The sequence below is a fragment of the Mustelus asterias genome, chromosome 1, assembly GCF_964213995.1.
Source record: "Mustelus asterias chromosome 1, sMusAst1.hap1.1, whole genome shotgun sequence".
In the NCBI taxonomy this organism is placed as follows: domain Eukaryota; kingdom Metazoa; phylum Chordata; class Chondrichthyes; order Carcharhiniformes; family Triakidae; genus Mustelus; species Mustelus asterias.
The window spans coordinates 112,891,924-112,914,388 of record NC_135801.1 but is presented as its reverse complement, the minus strand read 5'-3'; the positions used below and the strand labels follow the sequence as shown (position 1 = coordinate 112,914,388).

Sequence of the window (22,465 nt, the reverse complement as noted above, 5' to 3'; positions counted from 1 at the left end):
TTTGTACTCGACCCATCTATTTGTGAAGCTCTATATCCCATATCCTTTGCTAACCACTCTATGTCCTGCTGCCTTCACTGATCTATATACATGCACCCCCAGGTCAGCGATCCTGCGTACTCTTTAGAATTGCACCATTAAGTCTACATTGCCTCACCCTATCCCTTCTGCCAAAATGCATCACCTCACACTTGTCATGTCTATACCATGACAGCATAACAAGGAAATTGACTGGGGAGAAAGAAAATGGTACCCAAAGTAAAAAGTTAGCCGGGATGGGAATCTAGATATTTATTTTTCCTTCCCTATGACATCAGCTTGAAATTGGTGAAATACTCTCCACTTACCTGCATAAATGCAGCTCCAACAACATAAGAAGCTGAACATCTATTGAGCTTGCTTAGTGGAATAAACAGAATACATCTTGACCATTAGGCTGCTAGAAAGAGATTCAGTGGCATTCATCCAGGTAAGTGGAGAGTATTTCACATTTCTGACTTATGTCTTGTAAATGGCAGAAAGGCTTTGGGTAATTTGTGTGGCTGATAAGTTTCTCGTTAACCTCCACCAGCATGTTGATGGTGGGAAATTCAGCAATGGTAATGCTGTTGAATGTCAAGAGAGATATAACATTCTCTCTTTGTTGTAAATAGTTTTTACCCTGTCCCTTGTGCGGTGAGAGTATTATTTGCCACATACCAGTATAAGAATATTGCCCAGGTCCTGCTGCATGCGAGCATCGACTGCTTCTTATCGAAAGAGTTGCAACTGTCCAATCATCAGCGAACATCCCCACTTCTAATCTTATGATGGAGAGAGGGTCATTGATGAAACAACTGAAGATAGTTGAGCCGAGGACACTGCCCCAAGGCACTCCTGCACTGATGTACTGAGGCTGAGATGATTATCCTTCAATAACCACCACCATCATCCTTTGAGCTAGGTATGACTTCAGCCTGTGCAAAGGTGTATCCCCCCTATGCCTCTCCTCCTGGATTCCTGGTGACTTCAATTTTGTTAGGGCTGCTTGATGTCATACTTGGTCAGATACAGCTTTGGTGTTAAGGCCAGTGACTTTGACCTCACCTCGGGAATTCAGTTCTTTTGTCCACTTTTGGACACATGCTGTAATAAGGTTGAGATTTGAGTGGCCCCAACATAATCCAAACTGAGCATTGTTGAGCAGGTTTTTGGTAAGTAAGGGCCACTTGATAGCATTGCTGGCTGGATAGATTTGTCCTGTTTTTAGTGGGAAGAACCTACTTGGGCAATTTTCTGCTTGGCCAGGTAGATGCCAGTCTTGTAGCTGTACCATAACAGCTTGGTTAAAGACATAGCTAGTTATGGAACAAACAAAAATCAGTATTTTGTTAGGACCCGTAGTCTCTGCTGTATTCAGTGGGCTCAGCTGTTTCTTCATAATGACATAGAGTGACTTGAATTGGCTGAAATCTGGCATCTGAGTTGTTGGGGATCTTAGAAGACCAAGATGAATCACTTGGCACTTATGGCTGAAGATAGGTGCTTCAGCCTTGTCTTTTACATTCAGATGCTAAGCTCTGCCATTGTTAGACAACAGGTAAGTGCTGTAACTTTGCAGGTGATTGGAGTTGATGAACCTGCTATTTAAATAGTGTTCTGGTTTTGGGCACTGGGGGTGGTCACCCTTGATTTATGAATGAATAACTGCATATATGAGGATATCATAGTTTTTGTGCCTGTTAAGTTGTTTATTTACTAATATGACTGAACATTTTCTATTGCAGTGGTTGGAAAACTGTAAAAGAACATTTGGCGCAGGGGATGGTCTCCAAACAACAAATAGAGATGCACAGGTGAGTGACCTAATTTTTCTATTCTCTCCCCAATATTCTGCCTCACCCCCACCCACCTTATCCATTTTTCTACTTCCCTTGTATACTAGGATACAGAACAAACCTCAGGAGAAATTGGAAGAAGGAGCATTAATATACACAATTTTAAAACATAATTTTCCATTTCAGCAATTTTATGATAATGCTAAAAGATTATTCCTATTGAACATAATTTTTACAAATGCGGCTAATTGCAACAGACTTTCTCTAATAACTCAAAAGCCTTGACCATTTTCATTATTAATGATGGAGAGCACAGGAAAATAAATCTTGACCAACCCTTAGGAAACCATGTAAATAAAAGTGAGGTTTGAATCCCCGCAAGTGGTTTCGTTATTTATTTGTGAATATTACTCTACACCATTTTGAATTAAATCGTATTTTTACGGTATTTGTGGTTTCCTGTTTTCAAATTGTTTGATGTCCATGTAACTTGTTCCATATTCATATGCGTGGGTAAACATGGTTTTGCACTCATGTTGATCAAACAAAAGTCATTCCATCGGAACTACCGGTCATTATGTTACAGAAATAAGCAAAAATCAATGGTCAGTTGGTAGTTTCATCCAGTGAATATTCTAACTGGTCTGTTTAGTCTGTCACCCAAATAATTAGTAAAACATTAATTCAATTGCTCTGTTTCACTTTCTATCGTTCTGTAATATTGTAAATGAAGAAATGACCAGCTCAACATTAAGACGTAAACAATGCTATCCGTTACTGATTCCACAGTTTCAGCAGCTAGTGACATTCACACAGAGGACATGAATTTTCATGAACAATAAATCATGCCGTGTGCCTGCATTGGCATGCCTATCTGGCCCATGAATACAGAATCGATCCATACAAATAGATATGATTTACCTGAAATTGAAAGATATTTTGGTGCTAACAGGTATTTGCAAAACGTGTCCTGATATTTTGAATATAAAAGTGTAATGTTTCTCATATCAGGTGAGCTTCATTTCTACTATTTGACATTCCCCACAAGCATCCAAAACATACCCAGTCTGAAGTTCTGCAATGGCCTTCTTGGGAAGATTTTGAAGATGGCTTCTGCAGGAACAGCCACAAAACATTCTGATTGCAGTGCTGGGGTCAGGCTATTATGAATGGAGCTGAATGGGAGGATGTGTTGTGGGGGTGGAATGCAATGCCTTTATCCTTGCCAAAATGTGCCAATTGACATTCTGAAGTTGAAGGGTTGTCAGCTACTTGACATAAATTGATGGAAATAACAGGCTTTCGCTGAGCCAATGGGGTGGTCAATGTTTGGACAACCAGGTTGATTCACAGCAATTCACTAAAGACTCAGCCACTGCTTTTTTTTCATGGCATTGCTGTGGCAAATTTTAATTGTTAATTAGTCATTTAGAGAATCTCTGTACTTAAAATCCTCTATTTCTTGGCCACATGGGAAATCTACTAACCAAGTTTGAAAATTGAACTGTACGCTCACATGGTGTAGGTGCCGAAAATCAAGCTTCTACATATCCAATCAATATGCTATATGTAAATACCACCATTTCTTCCAACAGCAACTTTGACAGTACATTTTGAAAATCTTTACGGTCCATTTGGTACTTATATACATCTTATATACCATCTGAGATATGTCTCCTCTGAAAAGTTCTGAATGAAATAAGTAAGCGAGTTGTAGAAGTTTTGTGTTGATACTTAACTATCATCATTTTCAACATTGGCATTTACAGCAGAAAAACGGAAATTTGCAGAACAGAAAAGCCATTCAACACATCATATCCTTACCAACTCTGTGTTAAGGCAAATCAAAACTAATCTCAGTACTTTATATTTTTCCTGTCATTTCGTGCCACCTTCTCATCCAATTTTCCTTTAATAGGAGTATTGGTCTCTGCCTGAACCACTTCCTTTGGCAAAATATTGCATCTGCAACAAGAAATTTCTCCCATCTCTCTTGCTTATTTTAGAAATTTTGGAAATAATGTCCTTTCGTCATTCAGTCTGCAACCGAAGGAAGTAACTTTTTTTTATTCACACTCTTTGTCTTCATAATTTTAAAAACTTCTTCCAAATCTTCTTTCCCTTTTTCTGCTCCAGTGAAAATAGTCCCAGTATTTCAAGTTATCCTCATAATTATTTGTTTCCCATCCCTGGCACCCTCCTAATAAATTTGCACTGTATACTTTCATGGATTTTAATTATCTTTCTACAGTGAAGTACCCAAAACTGAACAGTACTCTTTGTGGCGAAATCGTTATTTTATATAACTATATTATTACTTGATTTTTAATATCCAGAATTTTATCAGTCTTTTTCATGGCTGCCCTGACATTTTCAGGGAATTATGACTAATCTCTAGATCTCTCCATTTATCCATGCAGTGTCCTGTCATTGACCGTACACACCCATTGCTTATCCACATTAAATTGCATCTGCTACTTTACTGGCATTCTTATAACATGCCCATATTTTCCTTTCTTGGTGTCAACAATCTTCAAGATTGTGTCTTGTATGCAAGCTTAAATCATCTATTAATACCGAGAGGAAAAGTGGACCTAGCACTGACCTATGAGGTGTGTCACTTTTAAGCTTTCTCCATTTCAAAATCCATTGATCCTAACTCTTTGGTTCTGTCTGTAAACCAGTTTTCTATCTATGCTTCTACATTCTTTACTTTGTTACAGGTCTGTTGCGAGATACCTTATTGAATACCACCTCAAAGTTCATTGATATTTTACCTAGTACATACATTGGACTGAAATCTCGAACCAGTTTAGAATTTTATACTCTTGTCTAAGCTGATTATTTGTAATCCAATATCTAAGCCACTTTTAATTTGGGGCTACCTCTGCCCTTGCTGTTTAACCAGCATTTGAGTTTGCAAGGTTTCAATAAAGCTGTGCAAAAACTGGCAAGATGTAGTGAAAAGTCTCTTTTTATAAATAACATGAATAGTAAAGCATTTTGTATCAAATGAGGGAACTATTTAAAAGTAAGTAGTACTTGAATTTCATAAAGTTGTAGTTAAGTATATTTTCAATTAGAAACTGTTGTAATTCATAATTTAATTATCAGGTTTATCTAAGTGTGTTCATTTTTAGATAATTTGATTGTATGTTTACATATTCAGAATCCATCTTTCAAGCTGTATAAGTTTCCTTTGATATATGAAACCATTAGACTTAGGCCATTTGGCCCATCGAGTCTGCTGCGCCATTCAATGAGATCATGGCTGATCTGATATAATCCTGAACTCCACTTTCCCACATTATCCCCATTACCCTTGATTCCCTTATTGATTAAAAATCTGTCTATCTCAGCCTTGAACATACTTAAAGACCCAGCCTCTACAGCTCTCTGTGGTAAAGAATTCCACAGATTAACTACCATCTGAAAGAAGAAATTCCTCCTCATCTCTGACTTAAATGAGCAACTCTTACTCTGAGATTATGCCCCCTGAGAATCCTTTTTGTCTCAATAAGGTCATTTCTCATTCTTCTAAACTCCAATGAGTACAGGGCTGCCGCACAGTGGTTAGTACTGTTGTCTCACAGCACCAGGGACCCGGGTTCAAGTCCCGGCTTGGGTCACTGTCTGTGTAGAATCTGTACGTTCTCCCCGTTTTACATTGGCAGTTTTCCAATCCCTTGGTACTTTTCCAGAATTTAAGGATTCTTGGAAGATTACTACCATTGCATCCAGTATCTCTGTAGCTACTTCCTTTAATATCCTGGATGCAACTCATCAGGTCCAAGGGACTTGGCCTATGACCCCATTAGTTGCCGTAGTATATTTTCTCCAGTGATAGTTATTGTATTTGTTTCCTCTCCCCTTTTGCCCCTTCATTATTTAGTATTTTTGGAATGTTATTCGTGTTCAAAGATGTGCTGTTGGGACATTAGGTGGCCATGCTAAATTGTCCCTTAGTGTCCCAAGATGTATAGGTTAGGAGGATTAGCGGGGTAAATGCGTGGGGATAGGGTGGGCGATGGGCCTGGGTCAGATGGACTGTCGGAGAGTCAGTGCAGATACGATGGGCCAAATGGCTGCCTTCTCCACTAAGGATTCTATGATACTTCTACTGTGAAGATTGACACAAAGTATTTGTTTAACTTCTCTGCCATTTCCTGGTTCCCTATTATTATTTCTCCAGTCTCATTTGCTAAGTGGTCTGTATTCACTTTGGTCTTTTCCCTCTTTATTTTTCTTTGGTCATCTATTGTTGGTTTTTAAAACTTTCCCAATCCTCTGGCAGAATAGAAAAATACTCCACTGCAGAGAGATAAATGTTTACATTTTAGGTCTGTGACTTTAACTTGATTTATTATTGTCACATGTATTAGTATGCAGTGAAAAGTATTGTTTTTTGCGCGCTATACAGACAAAGCATAACTTACGTAGAGGAGAGGGTGCAGAATGTAGTGTTACAGTCATAACTAGGATGTAGAGAAAGATCAACTTAGTGCGAAGTAGGTCCATTCAAAAGTCTGAGGGCAGCAGGAAAGAAGCTGATCTTGAGTTGGTTGGTACGTGACCACAGACTTTTGTATCTTTTTCTCGATGGTAAAAGGTGGAAGAGAGTATGTCCGGGGTGCATGCCGTCCTTGGTTATGCTGGCTGCTTTTCCGAGGCAGCGGGAAGCGTAGACAGAGCCCATGGATGGAAGGCTGGTTTGCATGATGGACTGGGCTTTTTTTACGACCCTTTGTGGTTTCTTGCAGTCTTGGACAGAGCAGGAGCCATACCAAGCTGTGATACAACCATAAAAAATGCTTTGTATGGTACATCTGTAAAAGTTGGTGAGAGACATAGCAGACATGTCAAATTTCTTTAGTCTTCTGAGAAAGTAGAGTCGTTGGTGGGCTTTCTTAACTATTGACGTGGTGGATGTGCCAAATTTCCTTAGCCTCCTGAGAAAGTAGAGGCATTGGTGAACTTTCTTAGCTATAGCATCGGAGTGGAGGGACCAGGACAGGTTGTTGGTGACCTAGACACCTAAAAGTATGAAGCTCTCATCCATTTCCACTTTAGCCCTGTTGATGTAGACAGGGGCATGTCCTCCGCTACGCTTCCTGAAGTCGATGATCATCTCCTTCCATTTGCTGACATTGAGAGGGAGACTATTGTCGCACCAGTTCAGCAGATTCTCTATCTCTTTCCTGTACTCTGTCTCATCATTGTTTGAGATCCCACTATGGTGGTGTCATCAGCAAACTTGAAAATAGAGTTGGAGGTGAATTTGGCCACACAGTCATAGATGTATAATGAATATAGTAAGGGGCTGAGGGCACAGCCTTGTGGGGCACCGGTGTTGAGGATGATCATGGAGGAGGCCTATCCTTACTGATTGCAGTCTGTGAGTTAGGAAGTCTAGGATCCAGTCACAGAGGGAGGAACCAAACCCCAGGCCACGGAGTTTGGAGATGAGTTTTGTGGGAATAATGGTGTTGAAGGCTGAGTTGGAGTCAATAAATAGGTGTCTGACATAAGTGTCTTTCGTTATCCTGGTGTTCCAGGGTTGAATGTAGGGCTTGGGTGAGGGTGTCTATTGTGGACCTGTTGTGGCAATAGGCAAACTGTAGTGGATCCAGGCAAGCTGGAAGGCTGGAATTGATTTGTGGCATGACTAACCTTTCAAAGCACTTTATAATGATGGATGTCAGAACCACCAGGCGACAGTCATTACGGCACGCTGCCTGGATTTTCTTTGGTACAGGGATGATGGTCATCTTCTTGAAGCAGATAGGGATCTCAGATTGATGTAAAGAGAAGTTAAGGATGACTGAGAATACCCCCACCAGCTGATCCATGCAGGATCTGAGCGCTCATCTGGGTACCCCATCTGGGCCAATCACTTTCCGTGGGTTGACTTTTGAGAAGGTGGATCTGTCGTCTGTGATGGATACTGGTTCGGCCACAGTTTCCAGGGCTGAAGGCATGCTCTCGCTGACCTCTTGCTCAAAATGGGCATAAAATGCATTGAGTTAATTGGGAAGGGGTGCATTGGTGCTGAAGATTCTACATGCCTTCATCTTGTAGCCTGTTATGTCTTGCAGACCTTGCCACAGTCGGTGGGAGTCCATGTGGCTAGCCTGGGACTCTAGCTTGGTCTGGTACTGCCTTTTGGCATCTTTGATGGATCTCCATAGATCGTATTGGATAGCAGGGGGTTATCTCTCTAGTAACCATACCAACAAAGTGGTGTTCTGGAATGGTCACAATCCCAAAGGCTCACTTAGAATTTGTGTGGAACTGACTGTAAACAAATCAGTGGAACATGAGTTGGGGTGGCACAGTGGTTAGCACTGCTACCTCACAGTGCCAGGGACCCGGGTTCGATTCCCGGCTTGGGTCACTGTCTCTGTGGAGTTTGCACATTCTCCCCATGTCTACATGGGTTTCCCCGTGTGCTCCGGTTTCTTCCCACAGTCCAAAGATGTGCAGGTTAGGTGGATTGGCCATGCTAAATTGTCCCTTGTCATCGGGATTAGCTAGGGTAAATGCATGGGGTTATGGGGATAGGGCCTGAGTGGGACTGTTGTCAGTGCAGACTCGATGGGCTGAATGGCCGCCTTCTGCACTGTAGGGATTCTATGATTCTACGAGATCCACCTGATGGCATCAGTGAGTGGATGAAAAACTTGCCAAATTTTAAAGTAGTTAACGTTTATTTATTAGTGTCACAAGTAGGCTTACATTAACACTGCAATGAAGTTACTATGAAAATCACCCAGCAAGTTAGAAATTAGTACCCTTTTCACTAAATTAGATGCAAGGAGAGTTTTTTGGCAGTTGCCTCAGGAGAAAGAATCCAGACTGCTGACCACTTTCATAATGCAATTAGGTCATTATTGCATTAATAGATCACCATTTGGAATTGCTCCTGCACCAGAAATATTCCAGAGAATTATGTCTCAAACCCTAGAAGGCATTGAAGGAGTAATATGCAATACTGACGACATACTCATACATGTTTCTGAGGGAAGAACAGAACCACAGAGTGAGAGTAGTCCTCAAAGTCTATAGCAAACAGGTTTGACATTGAATGAGAAATGTGAATTTGCAAAGTCAATGATTAAATTCCTTGGGCACATTGTCCAAACCACAGAAAGCCAAGGTGATTAGAAAGTTCACACAACTCAATGTTACAGCTCTGCAAAGAATCCTTGAGATAGTCAACCAAGTCAGGAAGTTCTGCCAAATTTGGCAGAAATTAATGACCTGTTGTGACAGCTGCTGAAACCAGGTCAACAGTGGTGCTGGAATGTAGACCAGCAAAATGCTTTTAACAAAGTCAAAAATCCTCTAATTTCACCTGAACTTCAAACGCACATGGATCCAGAACTGCTAACCATCATAGCACAGTAAGAAGTCTCACAACACCAGGTTAAAGTCCAACAGGTTTATTTGGTAGCAAATACCATAAGCTTTCGGAGCGCTGCCCCTTCGTCAGATGGAGTGGACGTCACTTTCCACTTCTTACTGTGCTTACCCCAGTCCAACGCCGGCATCTCCACATCATGACAACCATCATAGCAGCAGATGCATCATCTACTGGTCTGGATGCAGTATTGTTTCAAGTTCAAAAAGATAGTAAAAGAAGACCAGTTTATTACGCCTTAAGAGATCGCTCTCAGACACTGAGAAAAGGTGTGCATTAATTCAGAACAAAGCTTTAGCAGCAACATGGGTGTGTGAGAAGTTCTCCGATTACATGATGGGATTGCAGTTTAAAATTGAAACCGAACACAAGCCTTTGATCATTCTTCTTAACCTAAAAGTGATTGCAAATTTGCCACTTAGAATTCAACATTTTAGACCAAGACTAATAAGGTATGATTAATTGACTGGGTATGTTCAAGGGAAGTACTAGATGATAGTAGATGCACTATCAAGAATACCAGAGGAAGAAACCAACATGGAAGATTAGAATTTAATCAAGTGGAAGTGCATACTTCACTCATTACCAAACAACATTACCGAAAAGAGACTACAGGAGATTAAACAAGCAGGTTGACAAATGTATCCAAATAATGGAATACTGCAAGAAAGGATGGCCTAATTATACTCCTTACAACCCAGTACTACAGCAGTATTTTGAACAGAGAAAGCATCCCATAATCTTTGGTTTCTCAGTTTTTAATTAAAGACTAGTCGTCCCTAAAACACTTCAATTTGAGATTCTTCAAAAACTTCTTCAGGGTCACTTGGGGATTGCAACATGTTGAGCAAGAGTCCAGCAATCAGTCTGGTGGGCAGGCATTCATCATTCTATAGAAGAACCAATCTTGAATTGCCTTGTGTGTGCAGTAAATAGCTAACATCATAGCAAACCACTGTCACTTTCCACTTTACCATCGAGGCCATGAGAGCACCTGGAATGGATTAATTTGTGTTTAAAGGCAAATCATCATCACTGATTACTCTTCCAGATGGCTTGAAGTGAACAGATGGCACAACATCAAGGTGGAGGCAGTCATCAATCACTGAAGAGAATCTTTGCGGCACAAAGCATCCCAGACATTGTAGTCTCAGACCATAAACCACAGTTTGCTAACAAATTATTCTATAACTTTGCAAAGGAATAAACTGGCTCACCTAGATATCCTCAAATTGAAAATCCTCAAATCTGCAAATTGAGAAGCTGAAAAGGGGGTTCTAACAATCAAAGAACGGATGAAAAAGAATGAAGATATCAACTTAAACCTTCCTAGTTACGGAACCTCACCATGACAAAACGGGAATTCTTAATAGGAAGGTGACTAAGAACTCAAATTCCAGCTCTGCAACAGAAACTACAATTTAACATTATCTCAAATGATCACGAGAAGCATGAGGAGCAACAGAGACACAAACCGGCTCATAACTTCAACTTTAGGCACAGAACACGAGACTTAAAACAGCTGCAGCCTGGGAGAGAGTGTAGAAACAAAACATAAAGAAGGTAGAATAATAAAAACTGCTCAACAACCCAACATCTTATAAGATTGAGACGATCAGGGAAATAGCAGGAGAACTCTAAGCGCCTTAATATCATTGGACAGAAAGCCAAACTGAACTTTAGCTTATTACTGAGATCTGGATGGAAACAGGAATCAAGACTAGGCTCTGTAGCCACCCACAACACTCATTTCAAAAGAATCGAGAGTGCAGAATAGTTCTTGACCTCAGAATGAGATCAGAACAAGATTAGGGAGGTTTGTCAAAGCACCTCGGAGACAAACCCTGTGAAATATGCAGAGAAACGTGGAAGGATGTGTATAATTAGGATAAAGACTTGGGGGGAGATGTAGAGTCAATAGTTAACATCAGAAGCGTCTGATGCTGATGTAACTATAATGCAATGTCACAGGACAAAGTAACAGGGATCTGGAGGGTAAGAGAAGTCTGACCTCTTGTAGAGTTACTGAGATGTACCTTTAGCTATAAATAAGTAATAATGGTTTTATACAGTCTTAAGTAACTTTGTTATGGAAACAGTCAAACCTAAAGAACCCCAACTGGATGCCAAAGGCAAGACCATCAGTTCCAATCCTCTTTGGCTTTAGGTACTGAAGGACTGCTAATTTTGGATCATTGTTTTAAAAAGGGAGAAAGAAACATAGAAAATAGGAGCAGGAGTAGGCCATTCAGCCCTTTAAGCCTGCTCAACCTGCCATTCATTATGATCATAGTTGATCATCCAACTCAGTAGGCTGATTCCATCTTCCCTCCGTATCCTTTTGATCCCCTTCGCCCTGAGAGCTATACCTTCTTCTTAAAAACTGGAAAGGGATAGCCCAAATAATTAAAGGCTTGTCAGCCTAACCTCAGTGTAGGAAAATTATTCAAAACATTTCTGAGAGGCAATATGAATTGTCATTTAATCTGGACAGTCAGCATGGGTTTGTTGAGTGAAGGCTGTGTCTGACTAACTTGGTTGATTTTGTTTAGGACGTAATAAGGATAATGTGTTTGATGTCATCTATGTGTTTTTTGGCAAGGCTGTTGACTTGGTACCATACAGCAGACTTGGTCAGAAAGTTAAAATATCATGGGATCCAAAGAAAAATGGTGAGTTGGAGCCAAAATGACACATGCCAGGGAGCAAATGGTATTGGGAAATGGGTGTTTCTGTGAAAGGAAGGCTACTTCCAATGGAGTTCCACAAGGATCAGTAACGGATCCCTTGCTGTTAATTGTGTATATCAATAATGTAGACTTAATTATAGGGGGCATGATTAAGAAGTTTATAGATAACATGAAAATTGGCAGTATAGGCAATAGTGAGGGGGAAAAAGCTGTATACTGCAGGAAGCTATCAATGGACTAGTCAGGTGAGTAGAATAGTGAGAAATGTAATTTAATACAGAAAATTGTGATGTAATGCTGTTGAGGAAGGCAAATAAAGCAAGGAAATCCACAATAAATGGAGGATTTGGAGAAATATGGAGGAATAGATGAACCTTCAACTGCCTGGAGGTGGACTCTCTGCAGCAGACTGGGGCCAAAGCATAAGAGCAAAGGGCTATGCCAATATGGTATAAATATCAGTTAGGCCACGCTAGAGTACTGCCCACAATTCTGGTCGTCACATTACAGGAGAGGTAAGATTGCACTAAAGAGGGTAAAAGGAGATTTACAGGAATGTTTTCAGGAATGGAGATTTTTAGCTGTGAGTAAAAATTGGATAACCTGAGGGTGTTCTCTTTGGACCAGAGGAGCCTGGGGAGAGATTTGAATGAGATGAATGAAATTGAGGGGCCCAGATTGAATGGATAGGAAGGACCTATTTCCCTTAAGAAAGATCAATAAACAGATAGCATACATTTAAAATAGTTAGTAGAAGGAAAACATGGGAGATGAGGGGGAAATGTTTAACCCAGTTGGTAATGAGGGCCTGGAACCTTACTCCATGAAAGATTGGTAGAGGCAGAAATTCTCATTGCATTTTAAGAATATTTGGATGTGCACTTGAGGTGTCATAAAGTAAAGTTAAAGTTTATTTATTAGTCACAAGTAAGGCTTACATTAACACTGCAATGAAGTTACTGTGAAATTCCCCTAGTCACCACAGTTCGGCGCCTGTTCGGGTCAATGCACCTAACCAGCACGTCTTTCAGAATGTGGGAGGAAGCACCTCCGGAGCACCCGGAGGAAACCCACGCAGACACGGGGAGAACATGCAAACTCTACACAGACAGTGACCCAAGCCAGGAATCGAAACCGGGTCCCTGGAGCTGTAAAGCAGCAGTGCTAACCACTGTGCTACCGTGCCGCCCCCAAATCAGAGTGGAGAATGTGGGCATCGATTCCAGTATCTCTCGCATGCAAAGCGAGCGCTCTACCATTTGAGCTAATTCTCCTTGGCAATGCCACAACATTACAGACCAAGAGGTGCACAGTGAAATTATACTAGTTATCTCTTTTACAGCTAGCACAAAAAAGATGGCTGGAATGGCCACCTTCTGCATCATTATTTTTTTATGTAAGCATGGAGAAAATTGGCTGTAAAAACCTACACTTGGAAACTAAGAAACATGTTATGCCACCTCAGGTAATTTTATCTTAAATGTTAGTGAGGAAAGAACTTAAAATTGCATCCAGGTTATATTGGCAGCCTACAAAAGTCAGTGACTCACTATACGATTGTGATTCTTAAGGTTAGAAAATAAACGTGTTCTATTTTAGTCCTTCAAAATGTTGTAGTGGCTGGACTCCTGCAGTTAGTATAATTTCAAGAAACTGAGGGATTGGCTTGCTTTTGCTGTAATGTGAGTCAGAGTTGTATCAATTCACTTTGTCCCAAGAGAATCAGTATAGAGAGAGCCTTGAATGTATCTAGTTTTTTTAAAAATGGAAGGTATTTAAGTAGGAAGGCATTAAATCCAGATTTTAATTTTTAAAAATCAATAAAATGAAATATAGCATTCTATACTTCATTCTGCATTATTAAAGCCACACAGTAAAATTATCTTGATTTACATCCATTACTAGGATAGAAATATTAAATTGATCGTTTTATCACATTGCAACCATTAAAGCTGAAATTGGATTTAAATATGTAAGTATGGTTTTGGTAAAATCTAAGATAATTCAAAATATAAGATTTTACCAACTTGTCAACTGCAGGTGGGTTTCCAATGAGCAGTGTGATCTTATCGTAAACCAATTCATAGCTTTATTATATTGTAAACTTACCACAAAACCAAAAATGGTTTTGACTCTGTAATTGTTTAATATGAAACATTTAAAATCCAGTTTTAATTAAAGAAGGAGGTTTTATGAAATGACTCGGACGTAATGAAAATTCAGGTAAAAATACATCATCTAACCATCATCTCGAGGGATTTAGGTTCAATTTGTAGCACAGTAGTGGGTAAATTGGTTCTGTTAACACTGGGACATCTTTGACCTTGTATGAGGTTTAACTGTCACTAATTCTTGATCTCTTTTTCTTTCTTTGTTTTGTGACTTCACCTTCTTGCTTAGCAAATGGAAGTTCTAGCAGTAAGTGATGGTTCTTGTCTTCTAGACATATTAACAGTGTTGGAATCGCAAGCTGACCATTGTTTGCCGCGTTTACATTTGTAACCCTGCAATGTGTCTGACATCATTCATATATGTGTGTAGATGTTGTGCAGTTGCCAAAGAATGCAATGTGTTGCTTTCATGCTTTTTGATGACAATTATACAACGTGCTTGTAGCCTTTCAATAAATAATTGCTGAAAGAAAAAAGATAATTTTCTTTCATTAAACATCTATATTACGTACTGAATGCTGAAATAAATAACATTGCAAGTATCACATTTTGGATTCTACAGATGATATATATAACAAGTGGGCAGTATTGTTCTTGAATTGTGTACATATGACTATGACAAACGTGGTACTGACAGCATACTTCAGAAATTAAAGCTGATGACAAAAAAATGTTAACAAAGTCTATTTTTTTATTATCACTACTCTCAAAGTCTTTTAGGATATCAAAATTGTGGTTTGTTTGTGCAGAAGATAGATATTCGAAAATATTATTTTTAAACTTAAAGTAAGCTCTTTTTTCTATGAAACAATTTAGACTATGAACTTTTACTTTGTGTAAATTTCAAATTTAGATACAGTATAACCAAAATATAGAAAGTATAACCTTGTTTTTATTTTGAATCCATAATCAGCAACAGAAATTTTTAAAATGTGAAACTTCAGACAAGCTTCAAAGCAAACCGTATTTCTATGATTATTTGTATTCTATTATCAGACTTAAGAATTCTTTATTCCCCATATAAATTTATTAGATTTGAGAAGTGTGGCAGAGCACTAATGAAAATTATTTTCTTTAAATATAGAATACATAAACCATTAGCTAGAAATGTAGAATTAAAAAGTTATAGAGGCTGGTTTGTTTTCCAGTATGTAAAACTTACCAACTTATGTACATTAATGAAAAGATGTGTGTAGAAAATATTTAGTGAATCATACTATTGTTCCATAGAAACATAAAAAATAGGAGTGACGTAGGCCATTTGGCCCTTCGAGCCTGATTCACTGTTCATTATGATCATGGCAGTTTATCCAACTCAAAAGCCTGATCCCGTCTTCCATCCATTTCGTTTGATCCCCTTCGCTCCAAGAGCTATATCTAACTCCTCCTTGAAAACATTCCATTTGGCCTCAACTGCTCACTGTGATAGCAAATTCCATAGGCTCACCACTCTCTGGGTGAAGAGATTTCTCCTCATCTCGGTCCTAAAAGGTTTACTCTATATCCTTAGACTATGACCCCCTGGTTCTGGACACTCCCACCATCTGGAGCATTCTAGTCCTGTTAGAATTTTATAAGTTTCTATGAGAAACATTTAAAATCCAGTTTTAATTAAAGGAGGCTTTATGAAATGTAATGAAAATTCAGGTTAAAAATGCATCATCTAACAATCATCTCAAGGGATTTAGGTTCAATTTGTAGCACAGTAGTGGGTAAATAGATTTTGTTAGCACTGGGACACTCCCCCTCATTCTTCTGAACTCCAGCAAATATAATCCTAACTGACTCAATTTCTTCTCATGTATCAGTCACGCCATCCCAGCAATCAGTCTGGTAAACCTTCGCTGCTCTCCTTCAATAGCAAGAATATTCTTCCTCAGATAAGGAGACTAAAACTGCACACAATATTCCAGGTGTGGCCTCAACAAGTCCCTTTATGATTGCAGCAAGACAGGCCTGCTCCTGCACTCGAATCCTTTTGCTATGAAGGCCAACATGCCATTTGGCATCTTTACCGCCTTCTGCCACTGCATGCTTACCTTCAGTGATTGATTTACAAAAGCACCCAGGTTTTGTTGCACATTCCCCTCTCATAATTTGTAGCCATTCACATAATAATCTGTCTTCCTGTTTTTGCTCCCAAAATGCTCACATTTACCCACATTATACTGCATCTGCCATGCATTTGCCCACTCACTCAGCTTATCAAAATCACACTGAAGCATCTTTGCATCCTCCTCACAGCTCACCCTCCCACCCAGCTTTGTGTCATCTGCAAATTTGGAGATATTACATTTAGTTTCCTCATCTAAATCATTAATATATATTGTGAATAGCTGGGGTCCCAGCACTGATCCCTGTGGTAGCCCACAAGTCACTGCCTGCCATTTGGTAAAAGACCCGTTTATTCCTATACTTTATTTCCTGTCTGCCAACCAGTTTTCTATCCATTTCAATACCTATCCCATGTGCTTTAATTTTACATGCTCATCTCTTATGTGGGACTTTGTCATAAACCATCTTGAAAGTGCAGAAGAGATTTACTAGGATGTTGCCTGGTTTGGAGGACTATGAAGAAAGGTTGAACAAACTTGGATTATTTTCATTGGAGCGTCGGAGGATGAGGGGGGACCTAATAGAGGATTACAAGATTATGACAGGTTTGGATATAGTGGATGGTCAGAGTCTTTTTCCCCGGGGTCGAAGGGTCAATTACACGGGGGCATAGATTGAAAGTGAGAAGGGGAAAATTTAAAAGAGATGTAAGGGGCAAGTTTTTCACACAAAGGGTGGTGAATGCCTGGAACACACTGCTGGAGGAGGTGATGGAAGCAGATTCCATAACAATGTTCAAGAAGCATCTGGATAGATACATGAATAAGCAGGGAATAGGGTGATATGGGCCACGCAGAGTCAAGAAAATATTAGATTAGAGAGGCATCTGTGTCAGCACAGACTTGGTGGGCCGAAGGGCCTGTTCCTGTGCTGTACTGTTCTTTGTTCCAAATAAACCACATCGACTGGCTTCCCCCTCATTAACTCTACTAGTTACATCCTCTAAGAATTCCAGTAGATTTGTCAAGCATGATTACCCTTTCGTAAATCCATGCTAACTCTGTCCGATTCTACCACTGTTTTTCAAGTGCTCTGCTATATAATCTTTGATAGAATTTTCCCCACTACCAACTCAGGTTGACTGATCTATAAAATCTATCTTGTTTCTCACTGTTTGTGTTATGCTGTAGTTTGTGTCTATGTACCAACAGATATTTACAATGTTCCCTATCTTTTGTCAGAACAACTTAGTGATATTAAATATACATAACAGCTCTTCATTGAATTTAGCATTTAATTTCTTGCTTTGGTTTTTTTGTTTAAGCAATAACTCTGCACAAAGTCTATGGTCTGGTGTTGAAATACTGTGGTAAAATATAATATAATACATTGAACAGGTTTGAAAGCACACTGAACACACGTCATTATAAGAATGAAATAGTCAGAAACGTTGTTTTCTTCTAATGACCCTGCCCCCAATCCTGAATCTACCCATTGACCCTCTTGGTACCCACCCCTTGACTCTCCGCACCCCCTAACTTGACTATTGTCCACCACCCAACTCCACCCCCCCCGACTCCCTGACCTATCTACCCACTCACCCAGCTGCCACCCTATCCACCTGCCAACTTACCTCGCAAACCTACCCACTTAGACCTACTACCTACACATTCACCCACTCACCATTCACTCATACATTAATACAGAGAAGCTTTGGGACCTTTAAACACTTACCCGAATATGGCAGCTAATGCCGTAAAAAGGGAATATGGGCTTGTCTCTCCCCCAGCCCCAACACTACGTTGAAGCTCCTTGATGGACTGTACACTGGACTTGGAAGACCTGGCCAGAAAATTGGAGCATTGTCTAGGAACTGGCAAATAGGAGCAGAGTGACAATCTGACAATGATTGCCACTCCTCAGGAGATCCAAGCTTCTAAGTGTTTTTAATAGAATTGTGTTTTTAGCAATTAAACTCTAAAGTATGTGTAATGTTTCCTATTGATAGTCTCTTGAGTTAGTTGAGTTTTAAGATTAACAGTTATGATGAGCCACAGTACTTATTACTCAGAAAATAAGTATGACTCTTGCTAAAAATTCTAAGTTTACTTGGATAAAAAGAAATCTTGTGAAAATACTATTTACCGCTGTTGTTTGCTTATTAAGGTCAATGATCAAGTACACAGCTTGTTGTCCAATGATGTCACAAAGCATATATGGCAGTTTTAAAATCATGAAAATATTCACCATTAATGATTTGATCCATTGATACTCATCCCTCTGGTACCCAAACAATTGATAGCCCTCTGATATCCATACAATCCAATCCAAACCTAGCTTCAATTGCATTTATCTCCACTATCTTTGCTAGCAAATTATTTCAAATATTTATCACCTTTTGAATAAAGAACTAGTTTCTTTACTTCTCGTAATTATAATTTTGATTCTTTTTAACTGTTTCATTTTTCAAGAGGACGATGATGAGTTCCAATATGCCTACATACGTACAGATTAGGAGCAGGATTAGGCCACTCCGCCCTCGAGCCTGTTCCACCATTTAATTAGATTATCGTTGATCTCACTGAAACCTCAATCCCACATTCCCACCTACCTCCTATAACCTCTTATACCCTTGCTTATCAAGAATCTATCTCCCTCTGCCTTAAAAATATTCAAAGACTCTGCTTCCAACACCTTTTTAAGAAAGAGAATTCCTAAGATTCTCAGCCCTCCGTAATTAAAAAAATTCTCCTCACTTCGTTTTAAATGGACCTCCCTTATTTTTAAACAGTGCTAGATTCTCCTACAAGAGGAAACATCCTCTTCACATCTACCTTGTCAAGCCCCCTCAGGATTTTATATGTTTCAATCAAGTTGCCTCTTATGCTTCTAAACTCCAGTGGATCCAAGCCTAGCTGTCCAACTTTTTTATTATGAGACAACCTACCCATTCCAGGTATTAGTCTTGTAAACGTCCAAACTGTATCTGATGCATTTACATCCTTCCTTAAACAAGGAGACCAGTACTTCAGATGTGGTCTCACCAATGTTCTATATAACTGAAGCATAATCTTTCTATTTTTGTATTCAATGTACCATAAATAATAATGTTCTATTAGCTTTCCTAATTACTTGCTGCACCTGGATACAAACCTTTTGTAATTAATGCACTAGGACACCTAGATCCCCCTACATCTCAGAGCTGTGCAATCTCTCACCATTTTCCTTCCCTTTACTTTTCCTGCCAAAATAGACATTTTCACATTTTCCTACATTTGTCAGTTCTTTGCCCACTCACTTAACCTATCTATATACCTTTGCAGCCTCCTTACCTATGTGTCTTCCGAGTCTTTTGAGGGGGGCGGAGGCGGAATGGAATCTCTGCACAGCTGACCGGTTCTATCAGTCCACACCTCGCCTTGCCAGAGTGATGGTGCAAACCACGCTCCCGATTTTGTTATGACAGAGTGTCAGAGGATCTGGTGAGAATACCTGGTTGTGTTTCTGGAGAGAAGTGCGCTGGTTTTCAGTCAGAACCTGACATTTTGCCTTTTTTTTTAATTTCACAGATATCAGTTCAGCAATGGGATTTAAAATTATTTTGAGGGAAATATTTTATGATGTGGTATAGTGATTTCCGAATACCATGGCTTTAACAATTGTTTCACTTGATGTTAGATAACAGTCTGTCAGAGCAATGCTGGCTGCTTTGTGTCAGATGTGCCAGTGAGCTGATTTATTTTTGCTTTCTGTGCTGGAGCTGTAACTGTGACTGTAGTGCAAAGGTCAGCTTTCATCTGCCCTTCCATCAGCTTTACGTTGTATCAGCTCATTTTAAGCTGGCATCTGCTCTGCGTAATTAGCCAGTAACCAATTTTAATCTTTCATTGCAGAAAGCTGACTGTGATTAATCTTCAAGTTACTGCATAATTACTGCATGTGCAGTAGGCTAAGGAAGATACTAATCTGCCTGTGTTCTCTTTAGGAGCTGGAGCTGTGTCGAAGACTATACAAACTTCATTTCCAACTATTGCTCTTGTATCAGGCCTACTGTAAACTCATCAGTCAAGTAGACACCATCAAGCAAAAAGCTGAGGTAACTTGAATAATATTTTCAATTATTTTGTGTGTTACCTTACCAAGCCCTTTCTTAATCCACCTTGAGTTATTTTATAAAATTTTTTCAGAACCAATTCCATTACAACAGTCATGTCTTAATAAGTTGTTCCACAAAGTAAATCTTTGTCGAAACTGATTATTTTTGATGTCCACCATACTTTTACTCTCTGCAATTCAATTTACTCCTTCATTCCTGAGCCTTCCTATTTTCTCTTAATTATTGGTTTACTTAAATGTATTTAAAAGCTTACTATTACCTTTCATAATATTTGCTTAACTTTTTCTCATTCCTATTTGGCCCTCTGATCTTTCAACCCTCAACTATACTTTTCCATCACTGATTAACAGCATCAGTGAATCTACGCTGACAAAACTTATGGCTTTAATATCCTTTTTATAATTATCTTTATTACCTTTAGTAGTGTTAGTCTCAGCTTTTATCAAATGTCTCCCTATTAAGTTTCAGTTTAGTTTAATTTCCTAGTTTATCCATAGACCTCATTTTTCATGCATCCTTTTTTCACCTTGCATAAATATATTTATTTTATACTCTAAGTATCACATATTTGAAGAGTTTCCACATTGTTGACAACAGTTTCTCCCTACCTACTCTATCCAGCCCCCTCATGTTTTTGGACAATTCCATCAAATCTCCTTAGTCTTCTCCTTCTCAAGGAGAACAGTCACAACCTCTCCAATCTGTCTATATAACTGTAAGTTTCTCATCACTGGAACCATTCTTGTAAACTTCTTCTGCACTCGCTATAATATGTTCACATGTTTCCTATAGTATGGTGCTCAAAACTGTACACAATATTCCAGCTGAGGTGTAACCAGTGTCACTTAAAGGATTGTGGATCTATGGAATTCTTTATTCCAGAGGGGTTGTGAATGATCCATCATTGAATATATTTAAGGCTGAGATGACAGAGTGAGAAAATGGAGCTGAGGCCAAAATTGAGTCATGATCATATTAGAACATAGAACAGTACAGCACAGAACAGGCCCTTCGGCCCACGATGTTGTGCCAAGCTTTATCTGAAACCAAGATCAAGCTATCCCACTCCCTATCGTCCTGGTGTGCTCCATGTGCCTATCCAATAACCGCTTAAATGTTCCTAAAGTGTCTGACTCCACTATCACTGCAGGCAGTCCATTCCACACCCCAACCACTCTCTGCGTAAAGAACCTACCTCTGATATCCTTCCTATATCTCCCACCACGAACCCTATAGTTATGCCCGCTTGTAATAGCTCCATCCACCCGATATTGAATGCTGGAGCAGGCTCAAATGAGACCCTATGGTCTATTATTCCTATTTCTTATGCTCTGCAATGATGTTTTTGCCTGACTGCAATCCACCCTCCCTATTTTTTTTGCACCTTGAAGCACACATAGCAGCTGGCTGCTCTAAGATGAAGAATGCCCTTCAGATGAAGAATACCCACTTAACACATTGCTGAAATCACACAAGAACCACCCAATTAGTGAAGCCATGTTTAAATGTTTCTTTGATTGTCCTTGAATCTTCCCGCCACACTTGCCATCCTCTCTCGCCGCACCAGTCTGGCGCGCCGCACGGAACCACTGCTTTACATCAACAGCCCCAAGGTTCAGCACTTGAGTCCAGTTGAGCAGAGCTTGTTGCATCCTGTGTCCTTTGATGCGGACTCTCCACAGCAGGTCCAGTCTCCAGCATCTGTTTTTGCTCACATGTGATTGTGAGTCACCAGGTGAAAGCTCAACTTCTTTTCTGACCTCACTGTGTGAGTAGCTGAGTGGTGCATGGTCTTGCTCGCATCTGACAGTGCACCCTCAGAATAAGTGACCTGCACTGAGGAGTTGGCCATTGTCCTCCTGCACCAGTTTCTGTGGGTGATTAAGACATGAATTAAGACTGTAAAGGTAAAAATGCTTTAGTGATCATTGTGCATATGAATAAGTCACTTGCTGGTAAATATTGTCAGTCGGAGTGAGTGTTATATGCCATGCAGCTGTATGTTGCTTAATTCTGTGACCAGGTAGGTGGGAAGCCCCCAACTCCAATGGCCAACACACCAAGGGTGGAATTTTACAAGATCTTTTCTAAGTGTCCAGCTGGTCTGAAAATGGGAAAGTTCCAGGTCTGTTTTTTGGGCGCGTTTTCACACCCAATCTTATGCACTCTGTCTCTGAAAAGATGGGCTAGTCAGT

General features: G+C 39.7%; 1 protein-coding gene across 18 annotated transcripts in view; it reads left to right on the top strand.

Annotated features, from left to right (window-relative positions):
• The window catches only part of fryl (furry homolog, like), a 444,177-nt gene that overhangs the window by 411,400 nt on the left and 10,312 nt on the right, over positions 1-22,465 (top strand). For 14 of the 18 annotated variants that reach the window (XM_078217183.1, XM_078217182.1, XM_078217179.1 and 11 more), the window contains 3 exons: positions 1,767-1,835; positions 14,328-14,345; positions 20,139-20,249. In XM_078217183.1, coding sequence (XP_078073309.1) covers positions 1,767-1,835; positions 14,328-14,345; positions 20,139-20,249 — 198 coding nt within the window. The remainder of the gene's footprint in view (positions 1-1,766; positions 1,836-14,327; positions 14,346-20,138; positions 20,250-22,465) is intronic. The other 4 variants (XM_078217176.1, XM_078217154.1, XM_078217146.1 and 1 more) reach the window with 1 other exon arrangement.